Below are 25,508 nucleotides of genomic sequence, written 5' to 3' on the forward strand. Positions count from 1 at the left end.
CTTACCCACCAACCCCTTTGGCAGCGTGGATACCCATTGACGCCTACGCACAGTTGAAGTCTAAATCAAGCTTTAGCAGAGACTTCACCAACTGCCGAGTCTCTTTTAAACTTATTGTAACAGAAACAGCCCCGCCTTTCCTCCTAAATTTAAATTTAAAACAGGTTTTTTTAAATGGTATTTCCCCCCCCCCCAAAGACTGCACCATTGAATTGGGGGAGGGGAGGGACGTAAGGGAAAAAAATGGGAAGCAAGGAAAATACTTAATATTCTGTAAGATAAAATACTTCTGAACCCCCACCACCACTCTGTCCAAGCAGATGCAATTCATAGAGGTGTCGTCCGAATGGCTTCGTTCAAGTCCCAGTACCCCAGTTGGGTACAAACCATTTTTTTAAAAACCATTATTTTAAAAAGTTAATGGACACATCCGTTGGCTACCTCAAAGATGTAATACTGATCAGTACTAGAATGTTATTCCACCTACAAGGTTAGAAACAAGGAGCTTTGAGAAGGAGTAGAAAAATTGATTTTGAGTTCAGGAAGCTTCTCCTCTTCTTTGGCAAAACAATGACCCGAGAAGAGACAAAAAAGGTTCTGTAAATACTTGTGTTCAGTTTAATCCGTCTTGGAGAAATGAACTAAGCAGGGTAGGCAGCCCCAAAGTCAGACAATATATATATATATATATACTGTATATATTGCGGTTGTCGTCCTGTCCTAACGGCAACAGTTAAGGGCTGATGAAGTTACAAAAGAAGTATTTTAGGCATCGTATTTTTTACCGGTCCTGTGAATCTGCTGGAAGAGAGTCATGGAAAAGGCCATGCCAAGAATCTGGAAGACAAGCAAGGAAAAGGATGTCGGAATTCATTGTGGGATACAAACGATACTTTTACGGAGTCCCACACCCATACAATCTTTGATGGCTTTGGTAGAATCAAAGATGGGCCCCATTGCATTAAATTTGAATTACCGCTCTTCTGCTATGACTTTGTTTTCTTTTTAAGACCCTATAATCCCTGAATTCAGGGTAGAGTCGGGGCAACTGAATGGAGCTTAGCATTTACTGGCTGGATGCCCTTCCTGACACCTATGTGGAGGTTCACAGCTGTCATGCCCCTGTTGGAGTCTGACTCCGAGGGAGAGATGGAACAGCTGACAGGGAGTGGGAGTATGGCTCCGGAGGTTGTGGAGGAAACTGGGGAAGGGCACAGGCCAGCTGGGCATTCAGAGGAAGACCCAGACCCATCCCCTCTTCATCCTAGGGCACGCAGGGAGGAGAGGATAAGGGAGAAACATGAGTGGCGTGGTCTACGGGGGAGGAAGGGGCCCTGATCCCCTTCATGAGTTGCAGCTGGGACGACTGGTAAAAAGGACAAACTGCGTATGGCAAAGTTGCTTGTCGGAGCTTATCTGTGTTTTGTCTTCTTCCCAACTGTAGTGGCTGCATTATCTGGTAGAAGTCTGCAATTAATCATCCTTGCCTGCCGTAGTAATTCCTTCAGTGTGGTTTGTGTTGGGTTTTTTATTTCGAATTAACTTTTACTTTGGGTGCAGACTGCATTTACTCCCTCCGTAAACTGTTTTCTTTAAGAGTTTGATTTACAGCCAAAGATAAGAGGACATTGGGGCCAAGTTGGAAGCATTCATGGAACTTTATTCTATTTTTGTGCCTTGGTTATTTTTGTGTCATGCCCTGGTCATCACAACAGCAGATATTTTTTCTTTGTGCCGAGACAGAAAAATCTGTTGCTGCCTAGGATTGAATTCTCAACCTTGGGAGTGGGAGGTGAGCATCTTCACCGCTAGACAAATATATCATCACCATTAAACTGTTTCAAATTCCTTGTGTGTCTAATCACATTTGGCCAAAGGAAGTTCAGTTCAATTTTATTCATCAGCAGGTTTTTCTAAAGGAAAATAATGGAATAGTTACTTGGATGAAAAAGAAACGTCTCAGATTAACAAACTTTGGTCCAGCTGCTATGATTTTAACTTTTTTTAAAAGATACTTTTGGCCTAGATGATTGAGTCTTCATTGACATATGGCAATACATTTTGTGAAGAACGTTACAGTTGGTGTGGCAAAAGTTGATATATTCCAAAGACTCTCTGGCTCTCTACCTATTTTTTTTTATTTTGACACCTATTTTTTTATTTTGATTAATGAAGTTACTTGGATGAGTAACAAAACATCTTAGATTAACAAACATTGGTCCAGCTGCCATGATTTTAACCTTTTAAAATCTGGATGGTTGGATCTTCATTGATGTATTTCACCAGATGTACTTATCATTGACCCCGGGGTCACAGCCCCCAAAGAGCCCGGTTCAAATCTTGCGCCAGTGTTGTTGTGCTTTGCCAGCAGACTGTGCAGACAGCAGCGGAATCGGACAGTGGGGAAGAACGGGGACCAATCCGGGAGTCTGGAGAGGACTCGGGCGAGGGTTCTGCGTCCAATGCAGAGATGGGGCCAGGGCCATCTGGGAGTTATGTGATGACTCCGGAGCCTCCGAAGTCTGGCAGCAGAGAGGCCGAGGAACAAGGGGAGCCTGTTCCCAGTGCACTCATGTGCAGAGCTGCCAGAAGGCAAGAACAGTTAAGACAAAAGGGGAGACTTGGGAGTAAGGCTTGGAGGTGATTGCCCCTCTCATAAGGTATAAAGGACAGGCAAAGGTGAAAAAACCTTTGCAGGAAGCAAAGTCGTTCACTCTGTTCGGATTAAACCTTGAAGTTCTGTGTGGACTTTGTACTTCGGTTGGTTTTTTACAGTTCATTTGGCACTTTAGTTGTTGGCAGCCATTCAAAGGAGAGAAAGGTGGGTGCTTATTTCGAGGGACTGTTTGGGACTCATTATGGGCTGGGAATGAACATAATTCCCAGCGCTGAAATAAAACAAGAGTTGTTTTAATTAAGCGTGTGCTTAATTACAGTCTCAGGAAGCCTTGGTCAGAACATGGAGCGAGTCTCCATCCCCCACCATCACCCGTAACCTCTCAGGCCAGGCGAAGAGTGACGGGGAGGGGAGGGGTCAGCCGATAGGGAGCCACAACAGAGGGCCCAAAGAGCCGCATGCGGCTCTAGAGCTGCAGGTTGCAGATCCCTAAGTTAGCCCATACCTGTATTATGAGGAGACACATCCCAACGGCCCCGGGGATATGCTTGTTATCTTCAAACCACGTCATGACCTTCTCGTAGCAGCCCTGGAGGAGAAAAAAAGCTTTTTTAAAACATTGTTGGATAGCAACAGCATTCTGAGCAGAACGGCAGTGGAGAAAAAAAAAAGGTCTGACTTCTGCCAAAGTTAGAATTAGAAACTTCAAATGAAATTTGACAAGGATTCATCAAGGAGGTGAATTTTGCTCTTTTGTTCATGCACAGATAACTCACTGTTGTTTTTTTTTTTTACAGATTACATGATTTTGCATGCTGTTCAGCTGGCAGCAAAATACGTGCAAAGGCAACATTTATTTTCATTCAGAACGTGTCTCTAGCACGCACAATTTTTAAAAAAAATCTATCTAAACTTATTTTGTAACTTCATATTTAACCCCTGAAGGAATATTTTCAGAGAATTTTTAACTGTCATCAGCTTGGATTGGGAAGGCTGAAAATACCTCCCCGGGAGCCAGAAGGTAATCCCATCTGTGTAGCACTGCTGAACAAATCTGCACAAAGACTTCTCCAGAAAGACTCCAGATTGACTTGAAGGTGACTTTACTTTTTATGTACTACACAGTACTTAAATCCTCTCTGGTGGAACGCAAGAGAGCTGCACAACTTCCCTCTGTGATCTGTAATCTAAGCATCAACTCGAGCCAAGTATTTTTAGCACCGGATCAATTCTTGGACAAATGGCTGAGTGAACAACAGTTATTACCTATGAGCAGATTTATGCCTCGGTCCTATCCTGATTTACCAAGAAGTAATTCCCACTTAATTCTACAGGACTTAAGGATTCACGATGGCTACTATTATAGGTAGTCCTCGGCTTACAACCATTAGTTTAGTCACCGTTCAAAGCTACAACAGCACGGAAAAAAGTGGCTTATGACCGTTTTTCACACTTATGACAATTGCAGCGTACCCGTGGACACCTGATCAAAATTCAGATGCTTGGCAACTGGCCCGTATTTATGATGGTTGCAGTGTTCTGGGGTCACGTGATCCCCTTTTGCGACGGGCTGAGAAACGAAGTCAATGGGGAAGCCGCATTCACTTAACAACTGGGTGACCAACTTAACATCTGCAGGGACTCGCTTAGCAACTGTGGCAAGAAAGATCGTAAGATGGGGCAAAGCTCACTTAACCACAGTCTTACTTAGCAATAGAAATTTGGGGCTCACTTGTATCCGTAAGTCGGAGACTGCCTATATTCATAGTCAATGGAGTAAGCATGTTTGGAAGAATCTAGGGGCGAGTAATTATGAAGGCACCATTCAGGTGATGGTTTTACCGTTTTCCACACCAAGTTCGTGTTGTTGGAATTCCGACCACAATCTTGGGAATTCTCCATGCAGCATCTGTCAGGGACAACGTTATCACCCAATACGGGGTACCAATCTCTATAATCAGTTACCCCACAGCAGTGCATCTATGGGGAGGAAAAAGGAGAATGAGCCAGAATTTTTTTTTAAAGTATTTCTGTTTCTAACAAAGATAGAATAGAATAGAATAGAATAGAATAGAATAGAATAGAATAGAATAGAGAATAGAATAGAATAACAAGAGTTGGCAGGGACCTTGGAGGTCTTCTAGTCCAACCCCCTGCCTAGGCAGGAAACCCTACACCACTTCAGACAAATGGTTATCCAACATCTTTATAAAAACTTCCAGTGTTGGAGCATTCACAACTTCTGGAGGCAAGTTGTTCCACCGATTAATTGTTCTGTCAGGAAATTTCTCCTTAGTTCTTAAGTTGCTTCTCTCCTTGATTAGTTTCCACCCATTGCTTCTTGCCCTGCCCTCAGGTGCTTTGGAGAATATTTATTTTTTTTATATCTTTTTTTTTTTTTTTATTTTTTTTTTTTTTTTTTTTTTTTTTTTTTTTTTTTTTTTTTTTTTTTTTTTTTTTCTTTTTTTTTTTTTTTTTTTTTTTTATTTTTTTTTTTTTTTTCCCCCATTTTTCATATACATTTTATTTTTTAGAGAAAAATTAAAAAAAAAAAAATTTTTTATTAAAAATTTTAATAAAAATTAATTTTTTTTTTAATTTTTTTTTATATTTTTTATCCTTAAATTTTTTTTTTTCCCCCCCCCTTTTTTTTGGGGGCGGTTTTTCAATAAAAAATAATACAGGGCCGGGGGGGGGGGGGGGTTTGCTTTTCTTCCTCTTCCCTCTACCAAAAAATTCTTTAAAAAAACCCAAAGATTTTTTTTTTCCCCCAAATTTTTTTCAAAGCCCATTTCCCCTCGCCTGCCTGCCTCTTGTTTCTTGTTTGGGGCAACCCCTGAGATATCAGAACACTGCTCTCCTGCCTCCTCTAGTCCTTTTTTTCATTAAACTAGACATTTACTTTACTTAAAGTTCACAACATTATTAGAGAAAGCAGTATATATTTCAGAAATGGACGTGTTATGCATGTAAAAGCCGCCCCCCCCGCCCGCCTTGTGGTAACCCCCTCGGGAAAAGGCTTTCAGAAAGGGACGAGAGGCAAGTAAAGATAAAGAGGGATCAAACACCTTACTACAGGTAGTCCTTGATTAATGACTGCCTTGCTTAGTGAGCTTCAAACTTGTGATAGCCCTTCCTTCCTTCCTCCCTCCCTCCCTCCCCTTTTCAGTAGACAGGTAAAAGGCTGCTGCTGGATGGAGAGGAAGGGATTGTGAGACTGGCTGGGAAACTGTCACAGAAGATCATGTGACCACAGCAACAGTAGCCAGTAGTACTGAAGTAGCCACAGCTTTCCCAAATTTCATTCCTTCAGAAATCGTGGGTTTGGGATAAGGTAAGGTAAGGTAAAGGTTCCCCTCACACATACAATACGTGCTATTCATTTCCAGCTCTAGGGGGCAGTGCTCATCTCCGTTTCAAAGCCGAAAGTCAGCGCTATCTGAAGATGTCTCTATGGTTATGTTGCTGGCATGACTAAATGCCGAAGGTGCACAGAACACTGTTACTTTCCCATCAAAGTGGTCTACTTGCATTTTTACATGCTTTCGAACTGCTAGGTTGACAGAAGCTGGGACAAGGAACGGGAGCTCACTCCATTACGCAGCACTAGAGATTCGAACAGTGGTGGTATGCTATCAGTTCGACCCAGTTTGGCCAAACTGGTAGCAAAAGCCTGAGCTGAGAGGAGAAAGAAAAGCCCTCCTACCGGCCCCTGCACTTTTCTCTTCTTTATCCTCTCGGCTGATTGGCACTGCAGGCCTCAGCTGGTGTGTGGAAAGTTGTGCACGCGTTAGGTGCGCATGCGCGCAGGCGATCACCGAACCAGTAGTGGAACAAATAGGATCCCATTGCTGGATTCGAACCACCGAACTGCCGACCTTTCTGATCGACAAGCTCAGCGTCTTAACCACTGAGCCACCCTTTTGGATTTTGGATACATTCTAGCTATTAGTACCGTTTTCAAAAATGGTTGCCCTACGACTCACCATTTCCCGCAGGTAAAGATCGCGAGAATGAGCATTTTAGAACTATATAGATCGATAAACCTTATTAGCTTTTAACATTAACTGACATTGGCTGGATTTATATAACAATTTGCAATGAGTTTTATTTGGTTTATGTTTTCATACAGGGTCATAAAAAGAGAGTTTTAACATGATGGTAAACCCCAGCTCAATAAACAGTTATGGAAATAATGGTTTACTGCAATAAAGAGTCACAGAAAGCATACTTCTCAGCAATGAAAACGTTACAGAAGGTTACAAGCAATGCAGACTGTACATAGATGAGTGTATTAAGTTCGAAAAGAAATTGCAGATTGCTAATGCTATGAAATGCCACTAGATGGCAGCAGCAGAACAGCAAAGACTTATTGGCTATTCTGCAGTGGTTGTATAGTTTTTGACACAAGATTTGGTTTGCAAGACCTAAGCGCTTATATATTTTACCTCTGCTTGAATGATATTCCATGCGTTCTTCAGCCCAACATTATTTTCTGTATTATACAACTTGAGGCCTTCCTTCAGGTCCTGTTTTGCACTTTCACTCACCTATTTCATAAAAAAGAATTGTTTTTAAGAATTCTAATTGTTGACTCTCTGCAGGTATAAATTTTCACGTCATTTGGCTGGATATGGTGTAAAAGTACAAGACTAAATGGAACCGAATCTCTTTTGCAGAATCATCCTTAAGGGGTGGAGACTCCTGGCTTCCAAAGTGGCTTTGGAGAAAAATTCCTCAATGCAAAAGGAGTAGCTGCGGGTTATGGTCAAAAAAGTCGAAATGGAAGCTGCAACAGCATGATGGAAGCTGCAGTTTTTAAAATGTGCATTGCAGCCGCACGGAGAGGACACTGCAGTAGCCCATATAGGAAGAAACAAAGGCAGGAGTGACCATAAGAAAGGCCGCGGTGGACAATAGTTAGAATGCACTATTGCAGGCTAATTCTGCTGACTGCTGACTGCCAGCAGTTCTGGAAATTCAAGTCTCACCAGGCTCAAGGTTGACTTAGCCTTCCATCCTTCCGAGGTGGGTAAAATGAGGACCCAGATTGTTGGGGACAACATGCTGACTCTGTAAACCGCTTAGAGAGGGCTGTAAAAGCACTGTGAAGCGGTATATAAGTCTAAGGGCTATTGCAATCTATCTATCATCTGTCTGTGGTGGTGCAGTGGCTAGAACGCCGTATTGCAGGCTGACTCTGCCCACCGTCTGGAGTTCAATCCTGACCAGCTTTCTGTCCTTCTGAGGTTGGTAAAATGAGAGCCCAGGTGGTTGGGGGGCAATAGGCTGACTCTGCAAACCACCTAGAGAAGGCTGGAAAGCTCTGTGAAGCAGCCTATAGGTCTAAGTGCTAATGCTCTTGCCTCCTAATTCAGGAAGGAGTGCATTTCAACACAAGATGGATCTGCGCAAAAGGCTTGCCACCAGCTCTTTGAGAGGAACTAAGGGTGCAGGAAGATACACACACACACACACACACACACACAAAACAAAACCAAATTGTGCACCTGTTTGGTCTGGGGAAGCTGAACTCACTCAGAACTAGGAAGGGAACTTCGCTGAATTCAGTGACCAGGAAACCAGCCACTCAGTCTGTTCCTCCTTTCCCAGACCTTCCTCCCTTCCAAGAACTGAAGGAAGTCCTTGGCTGCATCACTCAAGTCTGCCAGTGTTTGATTGATGTGTCCGAGTACCAGAAGCTTACTGATCTCATTCTTTATATATGTGTGTGTGGATATATATATATATATGTGTGTGTGTGTGTGTGTGTGTATGTGTATGTGTATGTGTATGTGTATATATATAATTTTATTCATTTTCTTAAGTTTTCACGGGTACTTACATGTATGGTATTCAGCTTTGTTCAGGTATTTTCCCACGTCATTATAGTTGTGTACAGATAAACTCCGTGGCCAAAACACTAATCGCCAGAACCAAAAGCCTGGCAGACAAGACACACATAAAGACTGAACTATGCACCCTGACCAAAGTACTGACAGCCAACGGCTTCCACAAAAGCAAAATCACCGGCTTGATCCACAAAAACACACTGAGACATAATGGAGACCTAGAAGATGAACAGACCTATGGAACAGCTGTCCTGCCCTACATAAGAGGTACTACAGACAAAATCAGTAAGATACTACACAGGCATCACATCAAGACTGCCTTCAAAACAGACAGAAAAATAGCAGCCATCCTCAGAAACCCCAAAGATAAAATTGACCTGGAAAACCAAGGCATATATGAAGTCCCCTGTGCATCATGCCCTGCCACATACATTGGACAGACCAATAGAATAATAAGTACCCGCCTGGATGAACACAAAAATGCAGTAAAAAAGCTGGAACACCCTTCCTCACTAGTCCAACACATGCAAGCCACAGGTCATAGCATCGACTTCAATGGCACCAAAACCCTAGCCACTATAGAAAACCCCAGCCACAGAATTATCAGAGAAGCCATAGAGATTGAAAAAAGACCTGAAAGCATGAATAGAAGAGACTGATTCTACCAGACTGTCAATTATCTGGAAGCCTGCACTCACAAACAAAAAAAATCTCCACAGCACAAGCCAGGCAAACACCTGGGCACAAACAGATCCCCCCTGATACCTCCAGCTCAAACACACCCCAACCAGGCACCCAGATAAAACATAGCTTCCTAATAAATGATAGCCATCCATTTACTCGGAGCCAAGCTGCACTAAAAGCCTCCAATACAGGAACACAATGTTGCCAGCCAATCAAGACAAAAAAAGCCACAAAAGAGACAGAAGATATTAGAAACACCAATCAAGCACAGCAAACTCCAAGACCAATAAACACAGACCAAAACTCCCAACCAATCAGGATGAAGAAAAAAACATTCTGGCACAGCAGTAGGCTAGCCCCAAATTTAAAACTGAAACAACTGTAAAAGTCTGACTCACAGATGAACACAATACAGAAGCCTGATGATGGCAGATGAGATTCTGCCGAAACGTTGCTACAACTTTAAAAGCACAACTATAATGACGTGGGAAAATACCTGAACAAAGCTGAATACCATACATGTAAGTACCCGTGAAAACTTAAGAAAACATATATACATATACATATACATATACATACATACATACATACATACATACATTCGTAGATTTTCACGGGTACAGGTATGTCGGTCTATGTGTGTTCGGGTCTTTTCCCGTGTAAGATTAAGAGTATCTTGGCGACGTTTCGGCAAGGTCCCACTCGCCATCCTCAGGCTGGTGCTTTCGGCTTCATGCCAGTGCAAGCAGTGTGTGATCGGAGCTGCCGTCTCCCTATATATACTGGTGGGGAGTTTGGCTGTGTTGTCATTTCTTGATTGGTTGATGGAGTTGATGTTTGCAGAGTGGCTGGCTTTTTCGTAAGAACATGTGTGGCTGAGGTATTGGCTATGTGTCTATCAGCCTCCTGTGTTGTTTTATTCATAAACATTTTTGAATACGGCATTTTGTCAGTCATTTACAAGAAACAAAAACCATAGCTAATACTGCAATAGCTATTAACCCATTAATTGATAATAATACTAATAATATAATAACACATAAATTAATAGCACTAATAATACATTGATAACTCCCATATAGTAAAAAATATCACCAAAAATGTTAAATAGATTTCCTTTTTTGTTTAACTCATTCATATTTGTAGTACTTATGGTGGTTATAGTTGTAAACCATCTCTGTTTTCAATACATGCATTCCTGTAACTTCTACCTCTTGCCTTTAACCACTCATAGAATCTGTTCCATACCAAGTACAGGGGAGTCTCGGGTCGTGACCATAATCCGTTCCCGGAAGCACAACCGACTGCGCATGCACGCAATTTAAAAAAAAAAAAAAGTGCCAAAGGGGAAATCGGCACGGAAAGGGAATTTTTCCGCCCCGATTTTGTTCGCCACCCGATTTGGTCGCGACCCAGGTTTCCACTGCAGTATTCGGAGTCAATTCACTTCAATCCCATGTCATGCCCCCACCTCAAAGCTGATTGAAAAGAGCCCAGATAACACCAGTAGTACTAATATTTAACCATTATATTAGGCATTAGCATTAATAATTACTAACAATACTATTACTAATATTAATGTCTAAGACCAATGGTATAGAAGTATGGTCCCACGCAAAGATATATTTTCAAGCTATTTTTCTTTCTCTCTCCACATTTTTATGCCATAAACAGGTTTTTTCTTTTCTTTTCTTTTTTTGGAGCAAGTTGATTAAGTGGTAAATACGCCCAGTAGGTTCTCAGTTAGGAACCAGTGTGCAAATTAATGTTTCTGCAGCTTTTCTATCATGGCATAATTTTATCCAAAGAATTATGGTTTGGCAATGCCCAACAGCTGTTTCTGACAGGTCATGCATAGTACCATAAATAAAGTGTTAATTTCTTTCTCGGTTGACCTAGATCTCGTCTCTTTCTTTATTCAACTGAATGTACCCTTTCTGTAAAGTAATGCTTCGGTTACATTCTTACCTCGGTGTTCATTATCTTTGGAGGGAATATGCATGCGTGTATTATTATTCCCCCCTCCCCAAGGAATTAAACTAAAGAAAAGAAGCTTTGCTTCCGAGGGTGAACTAACCAGCCTAGTGGTGTGTTTGTCTGTCTGTCTGTGTCTGGCTATATAAAGACTTACCTTGTCCATATAAACAAAGAACAAAATCAGTAATATCAGTTCAGCCAGGAGGATGATCAGCAAAACGACAAAAAACTGAAAGAAAGGACAACAGGAAGAGAGTGGAGGGTCAAAATCAGAGAACGGGAAAGGGTTTGGAAAACCTCATGTCAATGATATCGCTGGGTAGGAAAACACGAGCTGAATAGTCACATTAACCTACTTAGAGATAATCAAAACAACAAGGGAAATGAGCTCTGATTAAATCCCACCCACCCACCCACCCCTACTTCAGACAGCTGGGGCCCATCATCACGTGGCCTGGAAGATCTGTGCAGCGGGTTGCTGAAATGGGGTCACAATTCCCCCACGGCAGCTGGACTGTGATCAGTATGTGTCTTCTTGGGCTAATAGCTCCTGCTTCAATCACAGCTGGAGGTTATGAGTTGGGGGGGGAAGCTGTGTCCAGCTTCAACTGCCTGACCAGTTCTGATTCCACCTAGGACCGAAAGCCTCCGTGATGGCAAATCCAACTCTTGATTAGGTGTCCCCAAAGTGCTTTTTCAACTGGACTTCCTGGTGTTATGTTTTCCTTTGAAGACGTTTCATTTCTCATCCCAGAAGTTCCTTCAGCTCTGACTGGATGATGGGGAAATAGAAGAATTTATAGACAGCTGGTCATTTGCATCCTTTTTAGAGAGTCATTGAGGCCACTTGGAGGTTTATCTGTGTCCTCAGGGTCACCTGAGTGGTGCATAATGGGTATGTGGAGCCTTCTTGGAAGGGCTGAAAGGACTGTGTTGTAGATTGGAGAAAGATGGTATTGTATTCCTCCCTCTCTGTTGAGGGAGGGCTGTTCAGTTTTGACACAGACGGCCTCTTTCAAACCAGCGGTCCTCTCTGTCCAAAATCTGGACTTTGCTGTCTGCAGGTAGCCTCAACGACTCTCTAAAAAGGATGCAAATGACCAGCTGTCTGCCAGGCGTGTAAATCCTTCCATTCCCCACCATCCAGTCAGAGCTGAAGGAGCTTCTTGGAACGAGAAGCAAAATGTCTTCAAATAAAAAAAAACCAGAAAGTCCAGTTGCCTCTTGGAAAAGCGCTTTTGGGACAGCCATGACCTGGGTGACTGAGAATCTCCATAGACACCGTGATCGCTTCGATTGCTGTAACGTGCTCAAACAAGCGTAGCCTTTGAAGGCAACTTGGGAGCCACCGATGGTCGAGAAAGTGGCAGTGAGGTGGCCAGCCTCTTTTGCAGTTGGTGCCCTGGCTACCATGAGGATTAACCAGTTTATATCAGGCACTACCTTGCCAGAACTCATACAGGTACCGTGCTTCCCCGAAAATATGAACTTGTCTTATATTTTTTTGCCACCAAAAAAGACACCAGGTCTTATTTTCGGGGGATGTCATCTACTGACTAACCTCACTTGTGCGTGTCACCTCTGGCCTCCTCTTCGCTGTCAGAGGCCTTCAGGAACTTCTTCTTCTGTGGCCATCAAGGCTTTCCTGAAGGCCACTGCAGCCAATAACAGAGCTTTTGATCGATCCAGAGCTTTGTTGTCAGCTCCAGAGGCCTTCAGGAAAGCCTTGCCAGCCTTGCCAACTGCAGAAGAAATGGGCCGGCAAGGCAGGTGTCGGGGTGTGCGAGGCCTGGCTACCACTATCCAAAGGTAAAGAGTAGGGCAGCTCCACCTCCCCACATCCCCACCCTAGCTAGTGGGCAGGATTTTAATTAGGGCTTATTTGGGAGCAGTGCCAGACATTTTAACTCCCAATAAGTCCTCTTGAAGTTTGGGTCAAGACTCATGATTCAATTGGGGTAACTGCTGGAATCCCGACAGGTAGGGCTTATATTGCGCACACATGTAAAAATCAAGCTAGGACTTACTTTCAGGGTAGGTCGTATTTTCGGGTAATCAGGGTAGTCCTTGACTTACAATTGATTTAGTGACCATTCAAAGTTGCAACAGCACTGAAAACAGGACTTATGACCATTTTTCACACTTACGACCACTGCAGCATCCCCATGGTCACGTGATCAAAATTCAGGCACTTGGCAAATTATTCACATTTATGACGGTTCCCGGGCCCACATGATCCTCTTTTGTGACCTTATAACCAGCAAAGTCAACGGGGGAAGCCAAATTCACTCAACGACCATGTTACTAACTTAACAACTGCAGCGATTCTCTTAGTAACAGTGGCAAGGGAAGTTGTAAAATGGGGCAAAACTCACTGAACAGTCTTGCTTAGCAACAGAAACTTTGGGCTCTTATGGTTATAAGTCAAGGATGACCTGTACTGTGAAGTTTGTTAAGAGTGTCCCCATAGCCTTAAACTGGGATCTTCTACACTTTAGGGTTCTTTCTCCTGGAATTTCATAAAGTTCTTTAAGAAGCTGGAGGTGAATTTCTTAATTCTTGATGTGTTTGAATCTAAGGGACTGGAGGCTAAAACATATGAAGAACGGTTACAGGAACTGGGCATGGTTAGTCTAGTGAAGAGAAGGACCAGGGCAGACAGGATAACAGTCTTCCAATATTTGAGGGGCTGCCACAGAGAGGAGGAGATCAAACTGTTTTCTAAAGCACCTGAAGGCCAGGCAAGGAATAATGGATGGAAACTGAACAAGGAGAGATTCAACCTGGAAATAAGGAGAAACTTTCTGACAGGGAGAGCAATCAACCCACGGAACAGAAGTTGCCCTCGGAAATTGTGGGAGCTTCATCACTGGAAGCTTTCAAGAAGAGACTGGAGGGCCATTTGTCAGAAATGGTGTAGGGTCTCTTGCTTGGGCAGGGGGTTGGACTAGATGACCTACAAGGTCCCTTCCAACTCTGATGATCTGTTATCTGAATCTGGTTAGACGGTAAAACTAATAAACAAATTAAGATAAAGTAACTGTAACCAAGCTGGTGTGCACCAATAGCTGTTTCAAGATTCTTACAATGTTAAGTTCAGCTATTTTAGCCAAGGAATGAGATGGGCAAAAGAAAAACTATGAACAATCCAATTTACATATAAAAAATAAAAAAATAAAAAAGGTTCACTTTCACTAAGTTCACTTTCACTGATCACGGGGTTCGGTTGTCAAACTTTTATGGGTAGTTCTCAACTTATGACCTCAATTGGGCCCCAAATTTCTCAGTGGTGGGATTCAATTTTTTTTACTACCAGTTCTGTGGGCGCGACTTAGTGGGCGTGGCAGGGAAGGATACTGCAAAATCCCCATTCCCTCCCCACCCCACTAACCTGCTTTCCAGTTCCGTTCTCCTGTGCAGGGCAACCAAAGAAGACCCAGCCCATCAGCTGGGACTCAATGGGAGGTAGGGAATAGATGGGGTTGGCAGGGCCAGTCAGAGGTGGGATTTGCCGGTTCTCCGAACAACTCGAAATTTCCACTACTGGTTCTCCAGAACTGGTCAGAACCTGCTGAATGCCACCTCTGAAATTTCTGTTGCTAAGCAAGAAACATTTTGCTCCACTGTGTGACCTTTCCTGCCACCGTTATTAAGCAAATCACTCCAGTTGTCAAGTTAGTAATGTGGTTGCTAAGTGAATCAGGCTTCCTCATTGCCTTTTTTTGTCAGAAGGTCATAAAAGGGGATCACGTGACACTGGGAGACTGCAACCGTCATAAATATGAGTTCATTGCCGAGCTGAGTTTTCATCAAGTGACCATGGGGACACTGCAACGGTCGTTAAGTGTGAAAAACAGCCATAAGTCACTTTTTTTCAGTCCTATTGTATCTTTGTCACTAAAGGAACTGCTGTAAATCGAGGATTATCTGTGTTGTGATGGGAGGCTTTGGGAGCAAAAAAAGAAAGAGAAAAAGCAATTTTTCAAGTCCCTGGCATGGAACAGAAACCCCGAACAGCAGATCCAACCTACGCTTAAAAGCAGGCACTTGTTTTCTTTGATGGCACCCAAACAGCCCAGGAAAGCGGTCACCATGACAATGGACCCGATGGCGATGACCAGGTTGGCAGCCGACAGCGACGGGAATGTGGGAGAAAACGTGGCGAAGTTTCCTTGGGATACTGAGAGCCATATTCCCACTCCCAGGAGCCCACAGCCGCAGAGCTGAACAAAAAGAGAGACAAGAGAGAGAGAGAAGGGATGAGAAAGGGTGGGGGGAAGCGTTGTGCCTTTGCCCTTTGCCACACAGACTGGTAGGAGACGGGCACTTGGGCTGGTGAGAGGAGTTAGTTAGTTTACTTAATTGTCATTGTGCACTTATGCACTACTTCATAAGACAGATACCTCCTACCACCCCCTAATTACCTAAAAAGAAAACATGGTAGGAAGCTAGGTAGGTAGATGGATGATGGATGGATAGATGATAAGTAGGTAGGTAGATGGATGGATAGATGATTGCTAGACGATGGATGGATAGATAGGAAGGTAGGTAGGTAGGCAGATAAATAGATGATAGGTAGGTAGGTAGATAGATGGATGCATGGATAGATAGACGATGGATGGATAGATGATTGGTAGGTAGGCAGATAAATAGATGATGGGTAGGTAGGTAGATAGGTAGGTAGGTAAGTAGGTAGGTAAATAGATAGGTAGGTAGGTAGATGATAGGTAAGTAGGTAAGGTGGAAATTGGTAGGTAGATAAATAGATGATAGGTAGGTGGGTGGTAGGTAGGTAAGTAGGTAGGTAAATAGATGATGGGTAGGTGGGTAGATGATGGTAAGTAGGTAAGTGGGTAGGTAGATAAATAGATGATAGGTAGGTAGGTGGTAGGTAGGTAAGTAGGTAGGTAAATAGATGATAGGTAGGTAGGTAGGTGGTAGGTAAGTAGGTAAGTGGGTAGGTAGATAAATAGATGACAGGTAGGTAGGTAGGTAGAGTGGTAGGAGACGGGCACTTGAGCTGGTGAGAGGTTAGTTTACTTTATTGTCATTGCACCTCGTACAATGAAATTAAATGCCATCTTCAGTGTACATTATACATAAAAAAAATTTAAACACACATCCTTCACATTCTATACATTGAACTGAAACCCCCTGATATTGCATTCATATTGCACTCTATATTGCACTCTATAGTAGAATTCAATAGAATTACTGCCCTGGGATAGAAGCTGTTTTTCAGCCTATTTGTCCTTGTTTTTATTATCCTGTACCGTCTGCCAGATGGTAATAGTTAAAAAAAAAAAAGGGTGCCCAGGATGAGATGGATCTTTGAGAATGTTTTGAACTTTCTTAAGGCAGCTGAACAAAAAGAGAGACAGAAAAGAGGGAGAAGGGATGAAGAAGGGGGAAAAAACCTTGTGCCCTTGCCCTTTGCCACAGAGGCTGGTAGGAAACGGGTGCTTGGGCTGGTGAGAGGAGGGAGATGCCACTTGGTCCTTCACCATGGTGGGCCTGCTGACAATTTCCCAACAGTTGAGTACTCCAACACTTGGAGTTTTTTAAGAAAAGACCATTTGTCTGGAATAGTACAGGGCAGGGGTGTCAAGCTCAATTTCACTGAGGGCCACATTAGGTCTGTGGTTGACCTCGGGGGAACCGGGTGGGCATGGCTGATTGGCTGGGTGTGGCCAGCTTGATGCTACTCACTGGGCGTGGCTGATTGGGGTGGGCATGGCCAACTGGGTGGGCATGGCCAGCTTGAAGCCACTCCCCAAACTGCTGGTCCAATGTTTCTCATTGAGTAGACCGGGCTGAAGCGACATGGGTTGGCCCCTAACATTTTCCAGGACAGCCCTGCGGGCCGGATCCAACCACATTGCAAGCCAGATTCAGCCTGCAGGCCTCTAGTTTGACACCCATGGTATAGTAGTGGTGGCTCCTGTGTCAAAAATTGTGCGCGCGCTTGCACGGTCGCATGCCAGCACCCAGAAGGCAATGCGCACTCCCCCCACAGCCCTTACACATGCGTGCGCAATCCTCACCCCCACCGCCCCCTTACCTGCACTGTGCCTCACAGCTGATTTTCGGCCGGTTTGAGTCCTTTTTTTGCCTCCCAGAGGCTTGAGGAAGGCTTCTGCAGGCTTTGCAGGCCAAAAACTAGCCCCGTCTTGTCACTTCCGGTATTTTCGGAAAAACAGGAAGTGATGAAATGGGGCTAGTTTTTAGCTTGCAAAGCTTGTGGAAGCCTGCAGAAACCTTCCTCAAGCCTTTGGGAGGCCAAAAAAGGCCTCAAACCAGCCGAAAATCAGCTGTGATGCGTGCCAAAGTTTGCCTGCAGCTCGCATGCTGGCACAAATGGCTCTGCGTGCCACCAGTGGCATGCGTGTCATAGGTTCGCCATCCAGGTATATAGGGTCCCCTGCTTGAGCATCGTATCTTGACTAAGTGACCATCATATCTTGCCTACATCAGGGTTTTGCACTTTAGGCAAGAAAAACCAAATGGACAAATGCAGAGTAGATGCAACCCAGCTCAATAGCCATTAACTGCTACAGAGATCTTGTTGTCTTAGTAGACAATCAATTACATATCAGCGAGGCATCTGCTGCAGCCACAAAAAAACAAAAAACCCCAAAGCAATACTAGGCTGCATTAACAGAGGGATAGAATCCAGATCATAGGAAGTGTTGGAACCGCTTTATAATGCCTTGGTAAGACCACCTTTAGAATACTGCATCCAGTTTTAGGGATTACGATATAAAAAAATACTCTGGAAAGAGTGCAGAGAAAAGCAACAACGATGATTAGGAGGCTGGAGGCTAAAACCTACGAAGAAGAGCTGCAGGAATTGGGTATGTCTAGTTTAATGAAAAGAAGGACCAGGGGTGACATGATAGCAATGTTCTAATATTTGAAGGGTTGCCACAAAGAAGAGGGGGATCGATTTATTTTCCAAAGCACCAAAGGCAAGGCAAGAAGCAATGGATAGAAACTAATCAAGGAGAGAAACAACCTAGAACTAAGGAGAAATTTTCCTGACATTGAGGACAATTAACTAGTGGAACGACTTGCCTCCAGAAGTTGTGGGTTGCTTCATCACTGGAGGCTTTTAAGAAAAGACTGGACAGCCGTTTGTCTGAAATGATAGAGAGTGTCTCCTGCTTGAGCAGAGGGCTGGACCAGAAGACCTCCAAGGTCCCTCCAACTCTGTTATTCTGTATTCCACTAGAAAGATCAAGTGACCAGATTTGGATGCCAACATCCAGTCCATCACTTGATGACACCAGTGGTATATAGAAAATGCCAATCCTCTGTTCCTTTGGGGGATTTTGGCAAGACAGATCTGGTTGCCCTCAGCAACTATGCCCCCTCCCTTTCAACATACTGAGAGGCCTTAAAGAAGCTCAGCTGGTTTTGGGGGCTGGGAAAAAGTCAGTGCTGGTTGTGGGAGGGGCTTTGGGGGGGGTACAGGATCACTGACTCAATTCCCAATTCCTCCTTCTTGAAATGTGCTTCTTAATTAATTCACTTTTATTTTAATGCACAGTCCTAAACAGATGGCGGATGATTATCTAGAAATGTGATATTCCTCATCATTCATTCATATATATATATATATATATATATATATATATATATATATATATATATATATCATGTTACATGTATGGACGAGAAGCAGCATGGTGACCAACTATCCAAGTTAACCGTGACAAAAATGCACAGATTTTAGGCACTTTTGTCTGCAAGTTTAGAAAAGTTCCATCCTTCCGAGGCAGGTAAAATGAGGAGCCAGATTGGGGGCAATAGGCTGACTTTGTAAATCGCTTAGAGAGGGCTTTAAAGGAGTGTTTATCAACGTTAGCAAGTTTAAGCTTAGCTGCCTGGGGAATTCTGGGAGTTGAAGTTCACCCACTGAAACTTGCCAAGATAGCGAAACACTGCTGTAAAACACTAAAGAGCAGTGTATAAGTCTAGGAGCTATTGCTAAGTACAAGATTTTCCTCCTCTTCCTCCTCCACCACCACTCTGCAAGGCCCACTCTTTACTAGCACTGATAATGTTACCTACCTGGGTCATGAAACGTCTGCGAGAAAATAACTAAGCTCAGAGAGCACCATGGACCCACACAATGCTGCCATCCTCCTCCTCCTGCTCCTGCTCCTCCTCTTCCATTCCACAAACCCTACTCACTTCTAGTACTGATGAGGTTACCTAGTTTGGGGTAATGAAACATCTGCAAGGAGAGCACCAAGGACCCCAGAGTCTTCCTCCTCCATTCCACAAACCCTACTCCCTTCTAGCACTGATGTTACCATGGACCATCATAATGCCATCCTCCTCCTCTTCCTCTGCAGTTTCCAAACTTTAAAACAGACTCTTCCAAGCAGCTTCCAATCCAAACATACCAGGTTGGCAAAGCCCAGAATTTCTAGATGTCTTCCAACATCTGGAAGGCGGCAAGTGTTGGAAATTGCATTTAAAAAATGTTTTGATGTGATTTCCCAAACTTAGAAGTAGTAAGACGGCTGCAGCAAACATGGGGAAAACACCATTCGGTCTCTGCTCCCCTGAATAACCCTCCTCCAGCTGACTTCTCTGGATTGCACTGTTCTAAACCGAAAGCATTCTTCGTGTTTTTGCATGCATGGAGGGGGAAAAAAAACCTGAAGGAGTCTCTCTCTTCCTGCTACCGGCGTTTAAAATTAGAAACTTGCCAAGCTGATTTGAAACTCTTGGCAGAGGAGCCAAATATTTTTGGACTGGCATTGTAGCCAGAGACAGCTGATTTTTATTGCGATGACATTATAAATTCTCTAACCCCGTGCTAAATAAATTCAGAGTGGAGATAAAAGCAGGATCCTGGGGCAAGAGAAGATGATGAGAAAAAGGAGCTGGAGGTGGGTCAGAAAAGGAGCTAGTTTCTTTTGTCGAGCCTACAGAAGTGACTCTTGGCCTTGGAGGGCTGATAGGTCAGCCACCTCTGTTGTGGTTGGCCAAGACTTTCCAAGAGCTGACATGCGGTTGGGTGTCGGTGGTGATAAATTCTCCTTAGAGAGCTGGGGAGAGGTCCCACTTTACCTTCAGGGGGTGGAGGTCTTTCCCCCTCCCTCCTCAAAAGGCCACTGCTAGTGAACGCGGTGGCTCAGTGGCTAAGACGCTGAGCTTGTCGATCAGAAAGCTCGGCAGTTCAGTGGTTCGAATCCCTAGCACCTCATAACGGAATGACTCCCGTTACTTGTCCCAGCTTCTGCCAACCTTGCAATTTGAAAGCATGTAAAAAAAGCATGCAGCTGAGGCCTGCAGCGCCAATTACCTGTGAGGATAAAGAAAAGCGCAGGGGCCGGTGGGAGGGCCAATCCTGCACTTTTCTCTTCTTTCTCCTCTCAGCTGAGGCTTTTGCTACCGGTTCGGCATACCACCACTGTTCAAATCCCTAGCACCGCATAACGGAGTGAGCTCCCGTTACTTGTCCCAGCTTCTACCAAACTAGCAGTTGGAAAGCACATAAAAATGCAAGTAGAAAAATAGGGACCCCTTTGATTCCGTGAGCCTTCGACATTTAGTCCTACCGGCCACATGACCGCGGAGACGTCTTCGGACAGCGCTGGCTCTTCAACTTTGTAACGGAGATGAACACTGCCCCGTAGAGCCAGAAACGACTAGCACTTACGTGCGAGGGGAACCTTTACCTAGTGGAAAATTTACATCCAGTTGCCAACTTTCACTTTGTGGTTGGGAGGCTGGGTTGAACGGGAGTGCCCAGCGGATTCAAAGGGAAGATAGAAGGAATTGGGACGTAATTAGCCTTGAGGGAAAAGGACTGAGGATATTAGGGGGGGGATACCCTTTTAATACTTGAAATGAAGTCTGGTAGAAGGTCAAGACCTTTTCCCCAAGGTCTCATAAAGGGAGACGTGGAATCATGGATTACGCTTACAGAAAGGCAGGGCTGGGCTGCTGGGCATTTGCAGGGGTTCGGGAGAGCCCCTAGCTAAGATTCTGGGCGGTTCAGAGAACCCCCCAAATCCCACTCCTGGCTGGCCCCGCCCACCCTGCCCCTCCCAGGAGTCCCCACGCAGCCCGTTTTGGGGGCAGGTAAGTGCAGGGCGCGCACGGAGGCTTGGAGAGGGTGAAAAATAGGCATCCCGGAAGTTCGTGGCCCCATTTCCGGCTTCCAGAGAGCCTTCGGAGCCCTGGGAGGTCATTTTTGCCTTCCCGGAGGCTCGAGGAAAGCCTCTGGAGTCCGGGGAAGGCAAAAATGCCCCCCGGCCATGGTGCAGGAGGCCAGCTAGACCATGCCCACCCAGCAACCGGGCAGTGAACCCCTTGCTAAAAAATTTGAAGCCCACCCCTGGTTGGAAGTTCCGTTTGCAAAGGAAGGTTAAAACCAAACAAAATCTTTCCTAACAGCCTGAACTGCTTGACTGTGTGGAACCACAAAGAAGTGTAGACCTAAAGGCCCATCTGTCTGAGATTTCCACGCTGAGGAGGTGGTGGTCAGAACCGCTGGCCTCTTTGGCCTCCACAGCTCTCGGATTTTATATTTCTATAATGGCTGCTGAGCCAAGCCTTTGAAATACCCCCTTCATTAAACATTCCTTCTGGCTTTGTCAAGGTTATCGTCTTTTTTGCTGACCCACCAAGCTGTCTTCGGTTAGTGAAGCCGTTCTATATCTGAGAGAAAGGCAACCTAGCAAGGGAGCTGGCAATCAATTCTCTCTGCTCCACCACGCACAAGTCGTTTGGCTCCCTCTTATCTTTCTTCCCCCTTTTTCAAAGAGATTGTGGTTTTTATGCAATAAGCAGGCAGCGCTGAATCTGCCTGGAGAGCAATTTTTCTTTTTCTACTTTTCTTTTTCTTTATCAAATGATATTTTGTTCAGGAGAAAGAGAGGGGGAGGAAAGCGAAGGGAAATCAATCCAATTTACTGGCATAATATTAGGATTTATTAACAGATTAGAACATACTTCCTTTCTTTATTTTTTTTGGAACACTTGAATTGGTGAATGTCAAGAAGGAATCTCAGAGGGTTTCCATTTAGGACTTGTGCACTACTTCATAAGACAGATACCACCTACCATCCGGGGATGGGTGGGTTGTTGGTGTTTGGTTGTGTTTTGTTTGTTTGGTGGGGGGGTGGGTGGGGGGTTGGTTGTGGGGGTGGGGGGGTGGGTAAGTTGGGGGTGGATAAGTAAAAATAATAATAAATAATAACAACAAAGCAGACAGACAGACAATGGTGGTAGGTATAAAGATGATGGATGATAGGTATGGTAGGTAGATGACAGATAGATAGATGATAGGTAGGTAGGTAAGTAGATGGATGGATGATAGGTAGATAGGTAGGTCGGTAGATAAGTAGTAGATAGATAGATAGATAGATAGATAGATAGATAGATAGATAGATAGACAGACAGACAGACAGACAGACAGAGACAGACAATGGATGGTAGGTAGATAGGTAAACAGATGGATGGATTGATAGGTAGATAAGTAGATGATAGATAGATAGATAGATAGATAGATAGATAGATAGATAGATAGATAGATAGATAGATAGATAGATAGATAGATGATAGATAGGTAGATGGATGGATGGATGGATGGATAGATGGGTGGATGACAGGTAGATAGATAGATGATAGGTGGATAGCTAGGTAGATAAGTAGATGGGTGGGTGGATGGATGATAGGTAGGTAGATAGATAAATAGACAGATATATGCATGCATACATTCATACATAGATACATAATAAAGAGAGACAGACCTTGTCTTACAACTATAATTAAACCTGCAATTTTAGTTGTGACAGTCATTAAGCAGTTACCAGGCAACCACCCCCAATTTTACACCCCCAATTTTTTGTGGCAGTCATTAAACAAGCACTGCAGTTGTTAAGTGAATACAACTGACTTTTTTTTTTTTTGTTTTTTGGAGAAGACCCCAATGATGGAGCACCCACAACTCTAGAAAGCAAGATAGTCCACTCAGGAAATTTCTCCTGACTTCTAGGTTGGATCTCTCTTTGGTGAGCTTCCACCCACTGCTTCTTGTCCTGCTTTCTGGTGCTTTGGAGAATAAGTGGACTCGCCCCTCTTCTCTGTGCCAGCCCCTCAAATACTGGAAGAGAGTCCCCGCTAATCCTTCTCTTCAATAGGGTAGACCTACCTAGCTCCCTCAACCACTCATCATATGATTTAGCGTCCAGAACTTTTATCGTTTTTGTTGTTTTTCCTCTGCATTCTATCTAGGGTCTCTGCATCTTTTCTTTATTAGTTTTTTATGGTATAAAATACAAAAGCAAATAGTAGGAAACAGAGGGGAGGAGAAGAGAAAAGTGTGGAAGAGAAGTGAGGGTCTCTGCCATCTCCAGTAAACGAAGGTCCCATTGAGACCGCAGGAAATCATTGTTCCAGTGACCATGTCATTTGGGAAATAGAGAGTTTTGCCATACCCTTAGTCTAGGACAGGAATCAGCAACCTTAAACACTCAAAAGAGCCACAAAGGTCCTAACCAGAAGCCCCCTGTTCAATTCTGGAGCTGACCGGAAATCCGGTTCTCCCACCATAGAGTCTCCCCCTAGCACGGCGTCCTGTTTCCTCTACCAGTCCTAACTGAAAGTCCTATCCATTGTGGAGCCGCAGCAGAGGGAATGAAAGAGCCACATGCCGCTCCAGAGCCGCGGGTTGCCAACCCCTGGTTTACGATGTCAGGTAAAATGATTGTCCAAGGCAATTTAAGGGATTGCGTACAGTATTAACGAAACCAGCACTTTTTCCTTCCTCCCTGCCCTGGGCGCTTTATGCAACATTGGCTTAATGTGGGTCTGGCAAATCACATGATTACAGAACACATTAGCAAAGCTGTCTGCACTGAACACACTGAACCGTGTGAATAAATGCTTAACACATCCGAACTAGCATTGTTGGAATGGTCAAATCACTGCCAAAAGTGAGATTTTTTTTACAAGAAAGAGTGCAGAGAAGAGCAACAAAGATGATTAGGGGACAGGAGGCTAAAACTTATGAAAAATAATTGCAGGAACTGGGTATGTCAGGTTTAATGAAAAGAAGGACTAGGGGTGACATGATAGCAGTATTCCGATATCTCAGGGGCTGCCACAAAGAAGAGGGAGTCAAGCTATTCTCCAAAGGACAAGAAGCCATGAGTGGAAAGGAGAGAAGCAACCTAGAACTAAGGAGAAATTTCCAGACAGAACTATTAATCAGTGGAACAACTTGCCTCCAGAAGTTGTGGATTCTCCAACAATGGAGGCTTTTAAGAAGAGATTGGACAGTCATTTGCCTGAAATAGTACAGGTGTCCTCGACTTATAACAGTTCATTTAGCGACCATTCAAAGTTACAAGAAAAAGTGAATTATGACCATTTTTCACACTGCTCCAGCATCTCCATGATCACGTGGCCAAATTTCGGATGCTTGGCAACTGGCATACATACATCGGACGGACGCAGCGTCCCGGGGGTCACTTAACAACCGGGTTGCTAACTTACAAACTGCAACGATTCACTTAGCAACTCTTCAGTTAGTTAACACGGTCGTTGAAGTTGAGTTTTGCTGGTCGGAAAGGTCACAAAAGAGGGATCATCGGGACACTGAGACTGTCATAAATACGAGTCAGTTGCTGAGCATCTGAATTTTGATCACGTGACCGTGGGGAGGCTGCAAACAGTTGTAAGCATGAAAAAAACCAGTCGTCGCTTTTTTCAGTGCCGATGTAACTTCAGACGGCCACAAAATGAACGGCTGTAAGTCGAGGACTACCTGTACAACTGCATAGCTTTTATTCTGAAGGCAATGGCTTCCTTTTTTTTTCTTTTAAGTTCATGCATGTTCAGAGCGTTTATTGGTTTGGCCCTCCACAACGGTCCTGGTTTCTCATGTTGCTCCGGGGGGGAAATTAAATTGCCCACCCCTGCTGTAGATTATATACTGCAATGTGCTAAAACCCCTTTATGTTTGTGGAGAGTGTGGAAAGCCACACACACTCCTCCTAGAAGAATGAAATATTTTGAGGGATATTTTTTTAAAAAAGGCAAGGTATTATATTTCCCCAAAGGGAGAAATGGAAAAATAGGCTCTTAAAACCAGCCCCAGCCTCCCTGACCCCAAGCAGAAACTAAGGAGGGCCTGCTTTTAGAAATGCAGATTTGGTAATCAATTCAAGACAGGAGATTTTGAAACTCCCTGCGGCAAAGTTTGAACAAAGGCAGGATAGGATTAGAAGCAGCCCCTCACCCAAGATCCAACACAGGATGAAAGCCAGCAACACAAGCCCCTCTACCCCTTCAAAGTCACAGAAGCCTTAGAACTGAAAAACAATAAACCAGAGGCTGACCAGATTAGCTCA

The 25,508-nt window shown here is 44.1% G+C and overlaps 1 protein-coding gene across 5 annotated transcripts in view; it reads right to left on the minus strand.

The window, feature by feature from the left end:
• Positions 1–597: 597 nt before the first annotated feature.
• Positions 598–25,508, minus strand: part of TSPAN9 (tetraspanin 9) — a 117,990-nt gene continuing 93,079 nt past the window's right edge. For 4 of the 5 annotated variants that reach the window (XM_026679293.2, XM_087967726.1, XM_026679291.2 and 1 more), the window contains 6 exons: positions 15,162–15,353; positions 11,285–11,359; positions 7,066–7,167; positions 4,460–4,597; positions 3,123–3,206; positions 598–837 (listed from right to left, as the gene is read on the minus strand). In XM_026679293.2, coding sequence (XP_026535078.1) covers positions 766–837; positions 3,123–3,206; positions 4,460–4,597; positions 7,066–7,167; positions 11,285–11,359; positions 15,162–15,353 — 663 coding nt within the window. In that variant the 3' untranslated portion in view covers positions 598–765. Of the gene's footprint in view, positions 838–1,878; positions 2,583–3,122; positions 3,207–4,459; positions 4,598–7,065; positions 7,168–11,284; positions 11,360–15,161; positions 15,354–25,508 lie in introns of those variants that run through there. The other variant, XM_087967724.1, reaches the window with a different exon arrangement.

This window comes from Notechis scutatus, chromosome 6 (genome assembly GCF_049901735.1).
Source record: "Notechis scutatus isolate UNSWTSFEM ecotype Mainland chromosome 6, rNotScu1.2, whole genome shotgun sequence".
NCBI lineage: Eukaryota > Metazoa > Chordata > Lepidosauria > Squamata > Elapidae > Notechis > Notechis scutatus.